Source organism: Amia ocellicauda, chromosome 5 (genome assembly GCF_036373705.1).
Source record: "Amia ocellicauda isolate fAmiCal2 chromosome 5, fAmiCal2.hap1, whole genome shotgun sequence".
Taxonomy (NCBI): domain Eukaryota; kingdom Metazoa; phylum Chordata; class Actinopteri; order Amiiformes; family Amiidae; genus Amia; species Amia ocellicauda.
Window position 1 is genome coordinate 29,342,496 of NC_089854.1, and position 22,059 is coordinate 29,364,554.

The 22,059-nt window shown below is 37.4% G+C and overlaps 1 protein-coding gene across 2 annotated transcripts in view; it reads left to right on the forward strand.

Annotated features, from left to right (window-relative positions):
• The window catches only part of gas7b (growth arrest-specific 7b), a 98,200-nt gene that overhangs the window by 59,451 nt on the left and 16,690 nt on the right, over positions 1–22,059 (forward strand). For both annotated transcript variants that reach the window (XM_066704709.1, XM_066704710.1), the window contains exons 3-8: positions 2,299–2,358; positions 5,087–5,172; positions 6,463–6,516; positions 18,088–18,177; positions 19,472–19,587; positions 20,586–20,660. In XM_066704709.1, the coding sequence (XP_066560806.1) occupies positions 2,299–2,358; positions 5,087–5,172; positions 6,463–6,516; positions 18,088–18,177; positions 19,472–19,587; positions 20,586–20,660 (481 nt within the window). The remainder of the gene's footprint in view (positions 1–2,298; positions 2,359–5,086; positions 5,173–6,462; positions 6,517–18,087; positions 18,178–19,471; positions 19,588–20,585; positions 20,661–22,059) is intronic.

The window sequence follows — 22,059 nt, forward strand, 5'->3', positions numbered from 1 at the left end:
TACATACACTGAGAATTATATGAATTATAAATAAGATGTGTAGCTTCATTAATGATTCATGAGCTACTTTGTTAGTTAGAGGGCTGTTTTCCATGTTCAGCATAATTCTGCAGGGACTGCTGAGATATATGACTAACTTATATAAATCTGTCCTATTAAGCATTGTCTGTAATATACATATTTACTTGTTTGCACTCTCAACATTAAAAGTTATAAACTGTTTTGAAGAAGCAGAACTGGAAGTCAGGCTTGGGTATTGTAAGTGGGTGATGGTAACATCTTTTTAAGAGATGATTTACAAGGCCCTGAATTGTTTTCTAATGTGACTTTTTACACAAAGGTCTGCGTGGATTCTGAACATCTTAGTTAATAGTTTTGGCCTGCTTTTACCCTTAATGGAAGCTGGTGTAGAAGGAAGAGAAACATTCTGGGGTCAAAAGGTGTAAGGGAAATAATTACATTTGTTTACTTTCAGTGGACAGAGATACTTGATCAAGCTGCAAGTTGGAATCTTGGGGAGTCCCTGGAACCAAACTCATCCAGCAGAATACAGGGACAGAAACGTCATGAAATCAGATTTCCAACGCTTTCTTTTTTGTGCTACACAGCAACTAATTAGCTGCTAACTAGCTTACAATGTATCACCCTCTAACACCCAGACATCTTTGGAGAACCAATTAAATAATAATGATCCTAATAATAATTACTCATTTAAGGAGATGCTTATCTTTTCATTGAGGGAGGATTGAGTTGTTCACCAACAGCTTCTCCCGAAGTTTTACAGTTTTACATCTCATCCTGAAGGACAGAGCACAAGGTGAAATAAGTGGCTCAGGGTCACACAGTCATTCAGTGGAGCAAGAAATGAAACTGAGAACCTTCTGGTAACAAGTCAGTTTTTCTTAACCACCTAGCCTCCAGACAGTGGGTTGGGAAAAATGTGATTACTAATTGAGCTTGAGTTGGGATTACCCAAAGAATGTTGCTTGTAAAATCCAGTCAAAAGCAGCTTCAGATATGTTATTACTACAACTACAGTGTGTTAATGATTTCAACTTTGCACACACACTAGACAAAATCCTTGAACTCTGCCCAAACGTAACATATGAAGAGAGTGAGATAATGACATGCCAGCACCATCAAATAAGCTAAAGTAGCTGGTCTTTCACATCTGAATTCCTGTGCTCTTGTCCAATTTCCATTGAGGGCATGCCGCACAAAAAAGGAGAAGAAAGAACTCAAGGGTAGCACACCAATTAACTGCCTTTCAAGGCTTTTTCTTCCCAGCTCAGCACAAAACATACCATTCTCCTCAAAGATCAATGTCGAGTAAGTGGGTGTTACACGTCTGGAAACTCGGAGTAAAGGTTCAGAGCACTCGGCTTGTATGCACGTTATTTATGCTAAAAAGATACAAATCACTAGCCTTATTCATTGCACTGTAACTCATTACAACCACAACACCAAAAAAGGAAACCAAGAAGCAATTTATGGTAATGTCCAAGCAATTGTCTGCTATTGCAGCCCCTTAGAGATGTACAAAAATTACTGCTTTAGCCACTGTTAATAAACATACTTTTTTGGGGGGTGAAGGAATTCAGCTCCCTTGGTTGTTCTGGAATATGAATTGCATTATTGTTACATGTTTGCACAGTGATGGAGGATTTAAATATTCCTAGTGGATCACTTCCTACTGTACGGTATATCAAGCAGCCCGGGCTACTCCCAATGTCGAACTTTTCAACGCTTGCCAAATCGTGGCTCTATCCATGTCACTAATTCCTAAGCGAGAGTTCGATTTGCTTTGGTGCTTCCAGTGAATTTCCTGTTGGTTTGCAGGGAGACTGTGATATAACTGGCTGAAAGTCTTAGAGGACGGGGAGGGGCACCTAATAGTAAGTTTGGCAGGACTGAAAAGGGCAATAATTGCTTTTCTGTAAGGGTCTATCTTGGCCTCCTTTAAAGACTTTGAGAGTTCATTAAAAGCAGACACACCAAGAATACAGAGAACACAGCTTGATATGAGCTTTGCTGCTTTATGGTTACCGGCCTAACAAGACACATTTTCCCTCCCTACTTTGTCCGTAAATGAAGGTCTATTCAGGAAATGTCACACAACTTTTAATTGTGCAGGAGCTGGGTTGTGAATGTGACACCTGTGTTTCAAGTGCCTTCCTGTCCCCAGTTGAGGTGATGGAAGGGATTGGTTTGATCCTGTGTTGGGGAAATGCACATGCTTCGGTTTGGCTATTCAGTGCACAGTCACGTTTTTAATGTTCCCCTTCTTTCATTTTACAGAAACAACATGGGAACGGCCCTCCAGCATGCCAGGCACCCCGAAGAACTCGGTACCTGCAGGTAGGGCTCATTTCTATTAGTCTAACTGCTAATATTTATGGTTCTGCATTTCACATGCTTTACTCTCCAATTGTAAACGAAAACCAAAAAATAACAGTTCACCTGCTTCATCTCCATTGCTGTCCCATAATGGAGGTATCCATGATCAGGTCAGAGTTGTCTAATATCATCTATAAGTGTATTGTCTTGAATTTTATCAACCTAGCCAGCAGAAACTTTGAAGGTCCATCCTGGCAGATCCCTCAGGTGGCTTTTCTAAGCAGAGGCGGGGGCATTATGGATGAGGAAAGTGCACAATGGCTGATGTTTTAGTGTCTAGTGAAAACTGTGCATCTTCTGTGTCAAAAAAACAACAACAAGAATAAAAGAAGATCTGAAATCTGAACTTCTCCCATAACAATACGTACAGTCGAGGGTTAACCCATCAAATCCTTTTTGTTGCACTAAAAAAGATTTCCTCAGGTAGGGCAACAGTATCTAAGAGGAAGTAGACTCTTGACACATCCTATTTGACATGACATGGCTGCAGCTTCCGAAAACTCCCACTGGTTTCAGGGTTCTCTGCCTCTGTGACAGCATAGCTTGGAAATCCATTGGGACCGATTTCCTGCATCTAATTTTAGTCCCTGTGTGGAGAACTGGAACCAAATCAGACTGATACATATTTAGATTATTTATTAACCTAAATTGATGGAGTGGCAAGCATTTTATTCTGCTCATCTTTGTTAGATTATTTAAATTGATGTTTGTTTATATGTGAATGGCTACTGATTTTTGATGATCAGAGAAAACTCTTATTACCTCTCCTGTGTTTGCCTGAAGGCTGTTTTGAAGGTTTCCACTAAGCTATTTTTCCCCTCTCCAAAATCTTTATTTATGTGCATTGAAAGGAGCAACGTGTGACTCCTTGAAATATATATTACAGTCTCTCCCTCCTTGGATATTGCTTCCTTCATTTTCAGTGTAGCTTGCTATTGATTTATTATATTTTCACTCTGTTCAGATGCATTACTCAATACTGATTCCATGGATCTCTGTCAATTTTGTAATTGCAGAATAACCATAAAGTATCACCGTAACAATACTGTTCTGGAACAGTTATTATCCATGCTTAATATGACAATACCACCCCCTCTATTAAAAACAGATTTTTACAGCTTCTGAATCAGAATGTCCACCAGCATTTTCCAGCAGTCACAACGGGTTATCCTCCCATTTTAAATTGCACTTAGAGTGAGATTTGGCTGGTAAATGACAAAGGGGAATTGTTATTGTGGCTGACAACTCGTTTGATTTGAAAAGATAATGGAATTCATTATTACGTTGTCATTTCTATGCATGTTATTCTTTATATGAACACTTTCATGATAAAACAATTTACACTGTATCCCTTGAGAATACTTCAGAAACAAAGAGGGGATACCTGCAGATTTTCTGGTTGTTGAAATTCTTCCTGTCATCGGAGAAGCCTCTGTTATTCGCTTGTTCTGGCTCCATAGACTAAGTTAAAACAACAACTGAATATTTACTTGAGAGATGATCACCTCTCACTTTGTTTTGCAGAGATAAGGTAGAATGTACTGAAATGACTATTTGTTCAGTGAAGAAGGAGTATTGACTAAAATCTGGCAGGTGATCAATCGCAAGGAGACTCGGGAAGCAAATTGCGAATAACAATGGGGGAGGAAAAAAAAACGAAATTATACAGCTACAATTATCTTGACTGAAGGTGTTATAAAATAGTTTTCCATCACTACTCTCTCATTTTGGTTAATGTATCATAGCAGATAGATGGCAGGCAGATTCAATGCTTTTAACTGAATGTGCTGATTTTGAGATTTGCCATTCAATACAATAAAACAAAATGGAAATATCAGCCTTAGGAATATGAAAATGCAAACTAAAAGGATGGTCCTGAGTTCCTGGATGTTTTGAAGCTTATGTCAAATGCTATATGAATATTTATGCATTTCTGATTGAGATGTTTACAGAAGAAAATTCAATTTTGCAAGTCTCAAGGGGATCACAACCATAGGGAACTGTCTCCTTGTCAAATTGCCTTTAAGATCTGAACCAGTCAAATGCAAAACCAAGAGTTTGTGGTGATTATTAAATGCAATGATAATTTGATTCTAAGCTTTCTTATGCTGTAATCATAGCTTATGGCCATCTTGAATAGCTAAAGATTATTCTACAGCAATCTCTTGCCCTGCAGATAGAGATGAAATATAGTTTCCAAAAATACTCTTTAAAGTTGACTGCTAGGAAATGTACAGGGGGTGTATTTTAGCAGCACAGAGTGCTACAAACCTCATTGGTGAAGGAATACTGTAGTTCTCGAAGCATGTGCATCACTCATTTAATTCCCCTTTTCACTTCCTGTCCTTTTCACTTGTGTTTGGATAGCAAGTTACTGGGGATGTTCATATTATAGAGATATGGAGCATGTGATGAAAATTATAGATATTATAGAAAGTGATGTAAATGTCACACTTACAAAACGCAAGCTCAACATCCTTTTTGTTGGCTTTGGTGCCAAATGACACACATTAAATTCTCATTTCTATACTAAACCCTCTACTCCTGCCACCCGCCCACCCCCCACCCTCTCCATGTGCCATTTCAGATTTGCAGTCCGTACTGTTCAACAGCCTCCATTGCAAAGTGAGCTTTCCCAGCCCCTGTCATCTTAACAGTGTGTTACTGGAACTTTTCAATTTTCTTGCAGTTAATGGATACCACACAACAGGAAGTCCCATGCACCAACTGGATCATCCTCATGTATCTTTAAGGAAAGCCAGCAGTGACCAACAGGTAGGAAGATCAACGCTGTGTGAGACTCTGATACCTCTCTGCCACGTTCTCAGTGCAGCCCTTCATTAAAATCTCCTGTGTGCAGCGACTACCTGTGTAGTGGTCTCTGTATACTTTGTTTTCATCTGATAAAACTGAACATTAGGTATCTTGCATTGAGTAGCGGGCAGGACACAGAGCAAAGCACAGGACTGTTTATTTGACTGTGTGAATAGATACATATACATCTGAAAACAGAAGACATCAATAAAGGTTCTTATTCATTTATTGATTTTTGTTGTTTGAAGACTGTAGAAGATAATTTGTGGTTGATGGAATTGAGGGTAGATAATCATAATCATATTTTTTACCAGAAGATTCAAATAACAGAATTAATAAAAAAGGTGACATTTTTGCAGCAATAACTTTTTTTGTGTTTTTAACAGACAAAAAAAAATGTGTATTTCAATATCCCCAGCACCCTACTCTAATGATATGGGATTAGTGGTGTTCGCATACACACACACACACACACACACCTACACGCACACAGTTAATAAGTGAATGCACTGATATGCCTCCTGCGTATGAAGCAACACGTTTTATTCTGTATTTCTGTGGATCACGTGCAGCCGTCGTGGACGGCACACAGAGCAGACTCGAGAGTTATGGTACCATTAAAGGTGGAAGATAATAACACGCCTGCAGCCTTCCTCAGAGATAAACACCCCCCCAATTTGAAAGCAAATCACATGTTGTAACCTATTGTAATCCAGGAGCTGTTTTCAAATGATTTCCTAAAGCAGCCAAACGTGGTCTCTCCCAGCTCTCTATCTGCGGTTCAGATCATAATTAGTGGAGGAGTCATCATCAGCCAGTTATATATACAAAACCCTGTGTGGATTGCTTAGGTTTTCCTCTTGTACAGTTTTTTCTTTTTTTTCCCCTTCTTCTTCTCTTAGAGGGAAGGGAGGTGTGGTGAATGCCGTGAAGATAAATCCTTCTTTTCTAATACAGTCTATGTACTGCTTCAGTGGGCACAGTATGGATGCCTAGGGATGCAGGAGGCTTCTCTGCCACTCTCTTGCTTTTGATTACCTCAGGACATGGTGACAGCTTAACTGAAGTCAACCTCGTCACACAGCCACAGCTGAACCCGACCGAGCTGGCGCGACAGCCTCTTTGAATAAACAAGGACCACAACAACAACAGCAACAACAACAACAACTGCACACATCAGCCCCTACAATCCTACTTAAAATGTCTGATACAGAGGGCAGCTTTGACGATGCCTCTTATCTCTCTCCACAGAGTCCAGGATCTACTTCCCCCATGAGGAAACAGAATAAGGAGACCACTATCACTGTGAGTATTTCAAAAAAGGAAAGAAAAGTCATTGTCAAAGCATCAGAGCTCATTGTTTAAGTTGTTGTGGACAGTAGTAGGAATGAGAATGTTTTTTTTTTGTGAATGTCAGTTTGCTTCAGGTAAATGCACTTTTCAGTCATTCATTTCATAGACGCAAAAATTAATTGAATGCTTTTGAACCATAGCCTAGTAAGTGAAGGTAGAGGAAGAAAATAATGGGGATTGTTCGGATTTGTAGTCATTGTTAAAATATTTGAATTTGATTTATTCCATTTTCAAAACTGCTTTCCAAGTGAATAGTGCAGGCAGGAAGCAGTTATCATAAACTTCCAATGGGTTTTACTTCAACATCTGCTTTCCTGTGTATTGTGTTGTTCAGCTGCTGTATGCTTCAGTAGTACAAACACAGTCTGTAAATAAGCTACCAGAAAGATGCAAATATTGATTGCATCTGTGATCTAACTGAAAATGTGGGATATTGCATAATATTGCTTTCTAAAAAGCCATCTGTTCATCACAGACTTTGATACTGGTATAATACTGTAACAGTTATATGAAAGTGTCTAAAATACCACTGTATAATTACACTTAGCGAATGGTTAACTGAGGAAATTGAGATGACTGCATGTAGATATGAGTACCTTAGATAAGTTATGAGCTTGTTTTTCTCTTGAAATCTGTGTACATGAGTTTGATTACAAACCTACTCTGCTGGAGCTGTCAGACTCCGCTTGTTCACTATTACGGTGAGATCAGAGACCTTGGCTTGGGGGGGTGATGAGGGAAGACAGCATGAACAGTTTCCATGGTGACAAAAGCAATACTATTGATTAATGGAGGCTGGAGTACGAGGGAAGCGGAGGGTTAGGTGGGGGGGGAGAAATCTGCAGGCTGTTTATGTAAATACTGGAAAATACTATTTCAGGGGGATCCATGTAATTTATCCCAGCAGAAAGAAAGAACACTATCCCAGTATCAGAATAACATTGTCTAGCTAGACAGTCAGGAAAAACAGGAAGAGCAGTGCTCTTTAAAATCATACACACACCCGTTGTGAGGATTTAACTTGTTTTGTGTGCACAGATATCTGTATTGAAGCAGTGGGTCATCATTTTGTCATGCTGTGTATGTAAATTAGGTAGCTCTTGGTCTTTGTGATTTTGTGTCCCCCTAGTCCCCCACTCATAGCAGAAAGCAGGATTTCTGTGTTTGCTAATGACTTTCAATACATACCATCTTTTTGCAAGGAATCTCAAACCAGGAGTCTCTGACAGAAGACAAGACACTGATGTAAACTTTCTGTGACAGGGTACTCCCGAGCGCCAGAGAATGTTTTGTTGCATACAATTACGTTATGAATATGGAGAGGAAACACCGAGGAAGTTTTGGGTCAAGTGGGAAGCAGCATTGTTGATTACCTGTCTATTAGTCAAGCTCTGTAAATATAAACACTCAGATGAATAAAGGAAATCCATATTTGGAATTATGTAGAGCATTAGATACCTATTTAGGTTTTGATTGAGTGGAAAACTGTGGTATCCCATATCCAGCTCTGTACAAAATGTCAGTATTATATTTTGAGTAAATATAGCTCAGTCGCCACTAAGTACAGATTAAACTATTTTAGAAGGATTTGGGAGTGCCAAGTTTAAATACAGCTATGATTTTCCTGATTAAGATAAAACAAAACAGCAAAACAAAAGGTTCAGATGTTTATATTCATTCATCATAAAGGGACAGAGACAGGAATCCAAAATGAATTAGTATGAAGTCAAATATATCAGTCTAACTGTAAACCATTAAATCTCTTTTGTGTGTGCTCTAAAAATAGGCTTAACTGGGGAAGATATTTTGACATACTGTCAGCCGAGTCATTTTAACCGAGTGGCTGAAAATGAAGCTGTTAATGTTTTCAAAATAGCCTGGACTTCATGAGGCACGGTCCACAGTATATTGTTTTGCCGTTTTATACTTCCATCCAATGATGTTAAAAATGGCCATGTTTCACCCTGATACTGTTTCTTAAGGAGTCACTGCTATTTTTATTTCAAATTAGATATTTAGCTAAGTGAGACAGGCCAGTCTAATCTAAGGAGACACAAATCAAATCAAGTGGAAAATATGTCTCTTATCTTCTGTAGGACAGGTTTACATAAAAGCAAAAGGAAGAAATACATAAATCAACCCCTATGATTTAAAAGAAAAGCAACAACAAGGAGCCAACAAATACATGATTCAACATTATCTTCCTTAGGGAATGGCGTTTCAATAGTTTCCAAAATTGATCTTGTTGTTTACTAGCTGGAACTAAATCAACAGGGTTACTGTTACTAATTACTACTGTTACTAATACTATTGTGGATATTAAATAGGTTGATACCTTCTAGCCCTGAATATACTTTCTGGAGAATAAAGAAAAGGAAAAAAAACAGAATTGTGAAAATGATCTTCCTTACACTTATTTATTGATTGATTTGTTAGCAGTCCTTATTTACTTGTTAACATGATGTAAAAGATCTTTGAAGCCTCATTGAATTAAATAACATGCATGCCAACTGAAATCCAGTCCTTAATTTGTAGTTCCAATGGGATGGGAATAACTGTATTAGCATCATATAGGGCTACAGAAATAAATCATCATTCATATTATTTTTCCCTTTCAATTGACTATTTATTTTACTTCTAATGGCATCTGTGGGACCAGAGAGCTAAAACGTACGTAGCTGTTAAAACTTGAGGGATTTCATGTGAACACTACTATGATGTTATTCCAAAGAATTACATCATCTACGAAGAATGCTTTGTATGGGTTACACAACACTTCCCCATAAAGCGCAAGTGGCTCTGCCTCCATTTCAAAATGTACCCCCAGTGAAGCAAAACTGGGTTTAACAGTGTTAATCATTACAGGCTCTTACAAAATCTTGGCAAGTTTATTTAAAACAAGAATACAGATGTCCTTATTTTGCAATAGATAAACATTTTAAACTGTCTGCATGATTAAATGAATACGTAAAATCCTACACACATTAAATTAAAGGTTAGGTTAAAGTGAAAAATAGTCTAACCTATTATCAGTCAGATAATTTTAAGTTATATAAATTTCAAGAGGACATTGTCACAACATAACAATTCTATCCATTAGAGTAAAGCAAGGACTGAATAAAGTGCACAAATAAATCTAATTGAACTCCAGCTATAATCGAGAAAGCATACCTTCATGAATATGTCACGACAGGATATAGATGTGTGTAAATCGCCTTCCAGTAAATATTCATTCTTAAAGACACACATCCTCCACTTTGCATTCTCCTTGGTAAATAATTGTTAGGAAGTAACTCACTCATGACTGAATCATGAAGTGAACAAGCTACCACTCTATTTTAATGATATTCCTCTCACATTAATAGTGCATGATTGCAATTTTTTTATTTATTTCCCAGACGTGCAAGACATAATGTGAACGTTTAGCATGAAGTATTTTCCTTTATCCTGAGAGTTGTAAATTACATTTGGCACTAATAACTTGAGAATGAGAAAAGAATACATTAAAAAAAAAATCAATTTCTTTCGCCTCATTCTAAGAAAACATACATCTGTGCTGTTGAGCAATTTGCATTTTTTAATGAATTGATGGGGACTGCTTGGTGGAAAGAGGAGACTGTGGATTACAGTGTGGTTGGAGAGAAACAAAATCATTTATTCTTCAGCGCTTTTAGTTGAACTTATTCATTTTCTAGATAGATAGCAACCAAAGAAAAATAAATTAAATACAAAATCATATAAAATATAATGTGAATGCATACATGTATAAGAACTGCCAGAGTTTGAAATACTGCACTGTGGAGACAAATCCTGCATACTTATACAGACTAAGAATGAGATTTTTATAACAGATATAATTTGTCACCTAGCAACCAGAGCTGGGCCCTAATGCAGCTCGCCAAGTGTGACAGTCTCTGGATGTGGAGTGGAGGGGGGTGCGTAGCAGGACTGTTTGTTAGAACAGCTCATGAGCAGTTTTCTATACAGAGGGAGGGAGGGGGTTAAGTGGAATTTGTTTCATATGTTCTCCTTGTTGTTTTAAAAAGTAGAAGCAATTTCCTAGCCAGCATATAGTTCTACATCATGCTTTCTCTCATTATACTTGAGGTAATGGACAGTTTTAAAAGCACCACTCCATTTTGCTCTTACATCCCAGTCCTGATGGTTTAGTTTTTTTCCCCTCTTTCATATTATGCCTAAGAGGTGTGTGGCTCAGTATTTTGTCAAAGCAAACAAAGTTATTTTTCCACTTATGCTGCCAGCTAATACAGACTGTTTAAAAGACTTTGCATATATCTTTGTACTAGAGCAAAATAAATTGGAGGTGTGGGGGGAAGGGGCAAAAAAATATTACCAACCTGTCTCACAGTGTTTGTTAAGCGTGGAAGATTCTTATCAATATACTTGTGCAATGATTTGGTAAGCAGGCTATTGTAAAAGTGAGCATTGAAAACACACACACACACACACACACACACACACACTTATAAAAATTCTTGGAATGCAGTTGATGATTCCAGAATATAAAACTAGAGCCCAGGCATCTTACTTTAAACGCTCAAACCACTGGAAATGAATCGCCTTTCTGAATGCCATGCGAGGTTTCTGTTTTTACACCCAACCCCGCAAGTTCCCCCCACTTCCGTAAACCGAGCCTCACAGTACAGGACTCGAGAACTACTGGCAGGATACACTGTGCTTGGAAACTATTGTCAGAGTCCCAACTTCAGGCTGTTTCCAAGAAAACCAATTCATTCCACCAGTTTCTTCTCTCACTAAAGAAATGTAAAAATATTATAAACAAAGTTGGTATTGTTAAAAGTCCAACAGCCATACAGGTAGAGAAAAGTAAACACTTATGACTGACTTGTCCTTTGTTTCAATTGGGCCAGTAGATTAGTTTTTAATTTCTTTAGATCTCCATATTCAGAACATGTAAGAATTGTATTTTTTATGTTCGTTTTGGTGTGTCTTTCATACAGTCTGTGCAACTGTTGATATTGCCAATTTTAATAGGTTTCTGGGGCAACCTGCTTAATGATGTATAGCATAGAAAACAAAGTATCTCCTTTGTTATTGATGTACTGCAAGAGAAGCATGGAGCGGAGAGACAGATGAAAATATTGAATTTTTAACAAGTATTGACCTAGTTATGTTGAGAATACTAATTATGTTCCAATATAAGAATTAACATGCCTTTTTTCTTTTTCTTTTTTTTCTTTTCTACAAAGGCTAATATGTCTACCAACATCTTTAGAGCAGATGCATTAAGGAGAAAATTAGTGCATGTGGAGGTGTTGTAATGAAAAAGTAAATGCCACTGTAATCAATATGGGCTCAGTGAAGTGGAAAATTAACAAAGTGACAGGCTTCTTGTAAAGAAACAAAAGGGTTTAGACAAGCAAACTGTAATGAACATTTACAAAGTCAGGTTTCTGTAATGTACAACCTATCTTTAGGTCTGATGTAATATGTAGCAGTTGGGCTCTGCCAAGATTTCCAGAGTTTCAGTTCAAACAGCTGAATCTGTGCTTGCAGGTGGTTGCGGCTTTTTCTTTTCAAACTGTGTGGGAGATTGAGAGTTTGTTACTGAGAGAACTCAAATAATAACAGCAAATAAAGAAACCCCTGCCCTTTACCTTAGTGTGAGGCTTAGTTATTCTAGGAGTGAAGGAACACACTCCAAAGAAAGAGCAGTCAGTTTGATCTTTGTCATAATAATAATAAACAATAATAATAATAATAATAATAATAATAATAATAATAATAATAATAATAATAATAATAATAATAATAAAGAAACATCAGAGCTTAGAAGAAATAAGAGATTCCAAGTGACATTTTCCAGCAGTTCACTCTGCATGATAATGTGCAGCTCAAGGTTATACAGCATCCTGTTTTACAAAAAAAAAAAAAAAATGCAGCAGGGAACAAAAAGGAAACTCGTTTGGCCTAATTTGCAATGTGTGGATCATGCCCAAGAGCTCTTAATCAGAGACAATTATTATGCTTCACACATTGTGTTCAGAGAGAAAAAAATAAAAAAAGGATAGACTTGTTAAAGAAAAACTAAATTGGAGAGAAAAGATTAGAACATATTCAAGTTGTATTCCTCCCACAAAAGCCTGATCAGCATTTTGCTACCTTGGGGATTGCACCTTAAGCAGAAACCACAGACAGTGGTATGCTGTACTGACACACTTAGTGTAGCTTTGTTGCATTTTGTTCACCAAAACCTCCACATGCATACCTTTTATTAATGCAGTGACTATGTATTCAATTATGCACCCATTGCTTGTTAGTATAAGTGAATGTGTACAAGTGCCTTTTGGGGAAACATCATACTCCAAAATGTCTTGTATAACAGGAGCTACACAGTATTGTTTGTTATAAGATACACATATTGTTGTTTTCTTGTGCTCTGCAATTACTGTTAGGGAACAAAGTAAAATAAAGAGTGTATTGATTATAAAAAATGGTCTCACGCACATACATACACACACTTTGAAGATATTATGTCAGTTGGTTCCATGATATTGTTTAGACTGTCCAAAGTTGTATCAAACTACAAAACATTGTATTGTGAGTTTAAATCATTAACATAATACACTCTCTTAGCAGTGTATATAACTGGACTAATACAAAATCAGACATTTGTTTCAGTAGAGTAAAACAGGTATATTTTCCATAGAAAATATGGTATGCAACTTTGTTTCTCCTCCTCCCATGTCTGCCTTTAATACATATGCAAAGGAAACATCATATATTATTGCATGGAGATCTAAGAACTTCCGAATGGATGAGTTGCTTTTTATTTGCTCTGCCTGGTTGAACTTTAGATGAAGCTCAGGTCATGCTGTCCATTATCAATCAGGCAGTAAATCTATTGGCCAAATGGAAACACAAAGACATTTCCTCTCCGGCGGTGGGGAATTTCCAATAGTTTGCTATGTTTAAAAAAATAAATACAAAATTAGAACGTTATATTTGAATTTGGCATTTGAGATGTGTGCACTGTTCATATTTGTTTTAATGCTGCTTTAAGAGTGCTGTTGTCTTAATAACTGTCAAATGTCCATCTGAAGTGGCATTAAGCATCTAAATGAGAGTGACCAAGTAATCAAGGATTTTATTTAATTAGTGACCCAAACTAGGTGCCTTGAGAATCACTAGGAGGATACCACAGCATTGGTGAATGGTTAACGACTTACTACATAGCTTATCAATGTGGCTTTTTTGAATGGCTAACTGCTTCTGATGATTTAAATTTGATTTGAGGCTCTGCCTGCTTTCTCACTGTGCCTGAGAGAGTGTGCGCCTGCTTGGCAATCTGCGCCTCCCTCAGATTTCCATAATTCAATTAGCACGTTGGGTTTGCTGCTGAGATTTCTATTATAAGGTGATTCCTTTCAATAACAGATCTGCTCCTGCACAGCAAGGCTTTTGAACCATTTTACGTTGCTGTTTTTTTTTTTAACAGTTTTGTTTTTGCTACTGATACTTAAGGTTCCACAGAGTCCTGTGTGCAACTGATATTTTATTTTCCCCTTTAATGTATGTTCTATAAAACTAGTATTAATGATAAATGTAAAGTCCCCCAGGGCTTTGGTGCTATCATTCTTTTCTCTTGTATACTATAAGGATGTTAAGTATGCAGCAGACAAGGGATAACTGCTCATTTTGCAAGCCTTCCAGTTAAAATTCAGAAAGGTTACCTCACTCCTGGGATTTGAGTCATTTCCCTCACAGTTTACAAGCCATTTCCACTCTGTCCACGGATGTGGAAAAGAAATGGCTCTGGGAGAGTCTCATTACTCACCCTTGTCACTTTCTATTTGCTTCTCATTTCTGTTTCATGTCTGTTTCCCAAAACAATACACTCAGCTGGCTTGACGGTGCCTATTCTGCAGGTAGTGCATCATTTGAAAAAGATAACTAGCCTTGTTTAAACAGAGAAATAAATCACCAAGGCGTAAGCCCCAGACACATGCAAGATATAAGACCTGAAATGTTTGGTGGTTGCACTATGCTTACTACTTGCCTCAATGGTATTTCCTTGCTGTGTAAAAAAGAGGCCCCAATAATTGTGAGACAATGCCACAAGAGCAGGTCCCTCAGTAAAACATAACTCACACTTTGTGTAATGAACTGTCATTTGAAATGTTTTAACTATGAAATAATACAGCTAACATCTCAACAATAACATACATTCAATTTGTGAATATTTTTTTCAGATATCTTGTTATTATGTAGTAAATTGGTCATTTACATATTTTCAATCTAGCTTTTTGGGGTTCCAAAATACACAAATTATTCACAAAGTTTCAAAACTCCTCATTGACTACACAACGCAACACAGGCCAAACAATATATTTTAACCAAACGTAAAGATTTAATTTTACTTACAGCAATTACATTTGGGGTAGTTGTCTGCATTATATGCATTATATATTTTCTAATTATAGATTAGGCATTGTGAAGTAAGCCTAGCCCTATGGTTAACCTAGAATTATGTAAGAAGGGGATTGCCATACTTCTAGGCCTTTTCCTATGATCCAGTTATAATTCCACAACTGCTTTCTGATGCATTGCATATTAAACAAATACTCGAGTACTTTTCCCAGCAAACCATCCAAATTTCAGTGAGTTACATCATTTCCATTAAGAGGTCCCAGAAGAAAAAAAAAAACAAGGTCTAATGATTCTTTAATTGAAAGCAGATCCAGTTTTGCAATGGCCCATTATTCTGAGGAGCCAGACTACGTGTTATTATGGAAAGTTTGTATTATTTTAAACAATATTCTTTAAATAGCCATCTGAGCGCACACACATCTAGAACAATGAAAAATAATGATGCATACTTATTGATCAACAAGAAGATTGTGCTTAAACCATTACTCTAAGTGAAATCCAATTTTGGTGTTAGCATTATCACAGATGTTATCTATGCAAAATATTCTCTCTGGTGATGTTGGGGTTTGTCATTTTAGTCAAGTGTTATGGACAAGAAAGGAAAAGGATTCTCAAAGAGATTCAAAAAGATTATGTACAGGGAGAGAGGAGGGATCACAGAGAGACGGGGGAAGAGTGAATGGCAGGTAAATGACAAACATTTCAAATTGGATATGAGCAGAGATGGACCGATTATGACAAGCTGTGGCCAATCAATGTCAATCTGGAGAGATCCCATAGCATTACCACAGAAAGTGTATTATTATCCTAACAGAACTAACTAGGGTTAATAACCAGCTAAAACCAAACCTAAAAACAACAAACTGTGTTTAGCATGCCGTGCAACTCCAAGGACTGAATCAAGTGTCAAACCCCAGTCTTCAAGATATACAGTTTCTCTTATTTGCGATTCCCATTGTAAGCCCTCTGTTACATAACTGATCTAATCATTTGCTCTGTGGGGCTAATTTGACTTTGTGTTCAGATATTCAGCAGTTGAAGGTTTAAGGAAATGCTAACTTTGAGGTTCAGTGCCAAAAAAAGGTTCATCAGTACAAAATAAAATCAAAAATACTCAAGACCTAGAAATTCATCTTAAAAGAGTGCACTTGTGCTAATTATGTGGAACAAAAAGAACTTCCCAAATTTTATGTTTTATGTTTTTATTTATTGCCACATTTAGGGACAATACACTCTTCCCCTAAATACAGATATTCGTAACTGCTATTTCAGTTAACCGCCGAATTTGTCATATTGTATGCCTGTCATCACAAATAAAAGTTGGATATTACACTTTTGCCTGGGAACCTTTTGTTTTAACTCCATAACTAACTAAACATGTACTGTCAAACTATATGGTTTTAGGCCTACAACAGAGGGGCCTACTTGGTATGTGGCCAAGAATAGTGACTACTACTAAATGGATCATTTCCAGCTGTACCTTCAAGTGTAGGCCTATAGCTATTGCAATGCAATTAGTCATGGAGTGTCACAACACAGACACAAATCTAGATATCTGACCTGTGATAGTGTGTTAGCTCCATGCATATCTGGTGACAAAAAACAATGTATATGCATTGTAGTTCTGTTTAGTCTGTTACACATGTAAATGACAATGGGTTGCGACTGATTTGAACTGAAAGCAGCATCTCTCCACATAGATTACTCAGCAAACTTCCTGAAGTGTAACTGTTCCACTGGAAGCCCCACAGTTGGTTATGTCTGATTATAGACAGGATTAAATGAGTATAATTTTAAGAAGTGATTTTGAGTCTGTACAGGTGTTGCCCCCCCACTCAACTGGTATTTATATAGTTTTTTTTTTTTTTTTTTTTTAAAGGCCAGGAACATCTTAATCCAACTCACACAATGCCATTACACTTTTAACATCCAATCCTTTTTCTGGGAAAATCAGTTAACAACCTGGTCCCTTCACTTTAATTCTGGCACAACTTTCAAGACAATTATCTTTATTTGTTCATTACTCAGAAAACAATACACTTGCTGTGCTTAATCCACACAGCCATCATTTAGAGGCTTTACGGTTTATGTTTGCTGTCGACCAGCCCCAGTGTGGTGGGCACCTTGGTGGGTGGCATGTTAATCTTTTCCTTGCTGGCACTGAAAAAGTTAAATAATAAGCCAGTAGCTGACAACCGTCTGGGAACAAAACTCCTCCTCCCCTTTCTGTGATTCGAGCTACGGTTGCTGAGAAATCTGTTTATAATTTTATTTTTTCCATAATAGTTGCTGCAATAAGCCTGCCCAAGCAATAACCTATTTGTTTTCATTTGGAAATACCAAAAGCACTCCAAGGATGATCCACTGAGAAGCAGAATGTCATTTACGGGGGCGTCCTTTTGGCACAGAGAGGTTGCAGATGGTGTTCATTACATAATTGCTACACATCAGCCGTAATTGAAGATGTAGGCCGAGAGAGAGCTGATATTTTCTTAAGTGCTGGCTTAGAGTCGACTGTGTTTTGCTGCTATAGTGTAGTAAACTGTATTTGGGTGCACGAGAGAAGTCAGAAATCTGGCATCCGAACCGGTCTGGAATGCTCTTGACAATGTGCCAGACGCTGATAGATCCGCCATAATAGCTGCTAGTTTTGCGTGCAGTGTACATCGGCTTCATCAGAGGGTTTTTAATTGTGCCTGGATTGCACCACTGATCCGGCTTTCATTAATTAGTTGAATCTTTAGTTTGATGTTTTGGCATGGGATAACGCGACGCTATGTCTATCTGTGGACGACGAACCGCGCTGGCAGGCACGCTTCACTTGACAGCTTCTACTCCAGGCCTGTTCACATCCCCGGCTTCAGTCGTAAGCTAAAATTGTCAATCACATTCAGTTGTGCATTTGGGGTAATGAGGAGGACAGTGGGTATCATCACCTCTGAAGCGACCTTAGATTAATTTAGTATATATACATTTAAAAAAAGTAATTAGTTCCAAATAAGTAACAAATGCATCTTTTACAGCCCTGACATCTTTATATAGTCTCTTAAACCTTCTCCGAGTCCCTTCTCTTCCTCCTTTCATTATAGTTTCTCTTTTTGTCCCCTGCAGATAAACTGTGTGACATTCCCCCTCCCCATTACCATGCCTGAACAGCAGCTACTAAAACCGAGCGAGTGGAGCTACTGCGATTACTTCTGGGTAAGAAAGGACCCATCAATCCGACAACATGCTCATTTTACTGTGATTGCCCAATGCAATACGGAAATGGTAACACTGAGCCAGAAAAACGTTGGGAAATAAAAGTGCATCATGCCGCATGAGACGACGATGACACACGCATGATCTAATGCCACTAGTTACGGTCCTAAAATTGATTTATGGAAGAGAACTGCCAGGTGCCTCAGTGCTTATGTTGAGATTTACTTTCCTCCCATTTAAAGGTATAGAAATAACAATGCAATGATATTCTACTACACAAACTGATTGTCAATACACTACATGCATGCTAGGGTATAACAAGATGAACAGCAATAGAGTTGTATCTGTTTATTATCTGTTTTATTATCTGTTTATTCAATTTCATCATACAGAATTAAAGAGTCTATTGTATATCATTTGTACAGGATCTATCCAAATTGTATTTTTATTTCATTTTGCGTACAAATTAAATTGCTTCACAGATACATTACAGCACATTATCTTTATTTCACTTTTAAGTAGAAAGCCTTTGCACATATACACTGATACCATCATCCAATACAGTACATGCTGACCATAATAATGTATCTTTGATTCAATCAGCCCAAATGTGTATAAAATGTAACAAACCCCATGGCAAGAATTTATCAGATTTGCATATGTCGCAGGCTTATGAAAATACAACTCGACTTTTATTCGCCGTGGGTGTGCAGGCTGTTGGGCTTTCATTAAGGTGACAGCGCTGCTTTAAGCTAAAGGTCTATTAAAATAAGCAACACCCAAACAATCATATACAATCTCTCATGCTACTGGAATGCAAAGTGCCAGAAGTACCAGTCAAACAATGTTTTCTCCACACTCAACACGAGTTCATTATTGTTCGCTGTTGTCACGGGAACAGTTGGCATCCTTTTACCGAGTTCACTTCTGAGGATCCCTGGGAGAAATAGCCATGTAACGCAACACAGCCACACTGTGCAGGCCTATATAATAACCTTTCCGGATTCCTGTAGCCTGATAGCTTATGCACATTACAAGTTCATAATGGTCATGATGACAGAATTAGTTAAATTTCTGTTCAGGATATTTTTAGCACATTTCTAATGAGTTGAGGAAAAAAAAGCACATACTTTCAAAAGGGAAATGATGCTGCAGACTCGCTTTTGTGTAACTTTATATACACTTAGATAAAGCCTTAGTAAGCCGTTACAAATACAGAGCCTTGGAGGATTTTACCTTTTATGTTCAGGTACATTTTTTATCATGTATTTCTTGTGGTTTTTTCCCTCCCTAGGCGGACAAAAAAGACCCCCAGGGGAATGCCTCAGTGACAGGTTTTGAGGTTTTGCTTCAGAAACAACTTAAGGGCAAGCAGATGCAGAAAGAAATGGCAGAATTCATCCGGGAAAGGTAAAAAGTACGATTTGAAATGCAGAATTAATTTACATTTCTCCCGTCCGAGAAGGAAAGAGCACGAGGCGTCTAGATAAACACATTAGAAAAGCAAACAGGTTTTCGTTCTTAGTAGGTCTTTATTATGGGCCTGTTTATCCAACACACATTCTAAATTAAATGTGCTTCAGCAGCAATTTTACTTCTTCCTTTCAAATGATTTTATATGTATTTTTAGTCATTTCCTGTTGCTTTAATCCTGAAGGTCTTGCACAATCTATGATATGTTTTCTGTGTGACTCGTTGCTGTTTGTGATGTTGCCATGATAATAAAAATAAGCTTCTTTCTCAATGCAGGTTGCCTGTAAATGCACAGCAAATTTGTGTTGCACAAAGCTGGGGAAAGGAAACAAATAAATATATATTTATACACACACATATACTCTGAAATGTAAAAGGGTGCAGGCAGGAAAGAATGTTACCACAATAACCAACTAAACATTTGAAAATCCCACAAAACCTATGCTGTGACTTTTTTCAACTGAAATAGCTCTTCCAATACAAGGTTTTGCATGCATGATCTTCTAGGTGATAGGGACAGAATAACAATACTCATAAAACTAAATACATTCATTAATCATCTTCCCAGTGGTTGCTCTCATGACTCCTTCTCTTTAGAAACAGTTGCTGTGTTTTTGTTCAAAATATATTTATTTAAATATAGTAACAAAAAATTTGATATAGGTTATGCTATCAAATCAGGGGGACATTAAATAGTTATACATGACTGTACATATAACTGGATATGGAAATTAGTAAGAAATACAATTTTAGTAGTATTTAGATCATATTCAAGACCCCCTTACTGCTAACTGGGATGAATGGAGTGGGTAACAGGTTGCTTTTTCACCCTGTAGACCTCTGCTCTCTTTTAATCTTTCTCTTACTTTGTGCAGTACTGACCGCTGCTCAGGTTGACAACAGAGTCAAGTTTTTTTTTTATTCTTCTCTTACAGAATAAAAATTGAAGAAGAATATGCCAAGAACCTTTCAAAGCTTTCCCAGATTCCACTGGCAGCACAGGAAGAAGGGTAAACACAAAAACACTTTGCTTTCACATGCTTGATGGTGTCCTCAAAATAACATTAGTGACAAGTGTATAGAGCTAGGAATGAAATGCATGTGTTAACCTAGAAAGCGATTGATAAATGCTTGTGCCCATTCATTGCTCACTGACATACCAAAGTAAAATAGTAAAATCAAAATAACTAAAACCCAGGTTTCATATTGTTTATATAAAGATTCAAACTCAGAGAGGGATTACATCACTGTAATGAGGTGCATTACAATAGCAGTTGATGTATGGGTTTCAGTTAACACAAAGAATTGAAAAGCATTTTTGACCACATTGCACCTCCGAAATGTAACAACAGCCTTTAGAATCGGAACTAAACATTTATTTAAGGTCCCTTACCTAGACTTGTACATGTTAATGACAATGTGTGATTCGCACTCATTGATCTAAATTTGGTCTGAGCGAACATATGCTCTGTGAGAATTAAGTCAGATGCAATTTTGAAATACAGGCAATAGGACAGCGTGAAAAATCTCAGCTACAGAATTGGAACCAGACACCACGGGGAGCTTCAACTGAACAAACTCTTTCCCATGAAAACATATTGTCATTGTTTAAAAGAGAAAAGGTTTTATTATTTTCCTCAGTTAAATCTGAATTGATACGAATATCGTAGTACTAAATTCACAATAGAGGTTGGCATTTAAACCTATCTGGCACTGTAAAAAGACATTCTTCTTTGGTGCAGTGCCTGTTAGCAATGATCTGTTTGCTCTTCTTGTTGGTGTTCCCCAAGATGGTTAAATGATGTAAATAGAAACTCCACAAACAGACACAAGAAATTTGTTTGCAGTGCATTGTATTGTATTTATAGGTACTGTATGACAACACTTTTCTTGTTGGGTCACCGTACCAAGTTGTTTCTCTGTACTGGGTTTGGGTTGAGAATTTGTTTGCTGTGCATTGACAGAAAGGGTGCATTGTTTCTTTCTGCCCCCAGATTATGCCACAGAGTTCCACCCACCCTTTGCAAAAGACATTTAACAAAGCACAATACTTGCATTATGTACTCATTTTAGTCTTTTTGTTGCACAGCATGCTGAATCGGCCCTGATGATTGTTTTGCTAGCTGGTGCCTACCTCCGTGCTCAAATTCTATTTGTTTAGATTTTTTTTGTCCTGTGTTAATGTCATTGTTATCCAAGCTCAAGTGATATTGTGTGTTTTGTTTTTAACTCTTCTGGTGCTCGCAACACCAGTTATTTCTACCCTGACATGTTCAGCATGGATCTCTTACTATAACTATTCCAAAAAACTAGATGTGTAGGGATTTAATTGGGCCTTAAATCCTATGGTAGAAACACACTAGCTTTGTGCCATTCTACTTTGTCTATAATGTGTCATGGTGCAACATT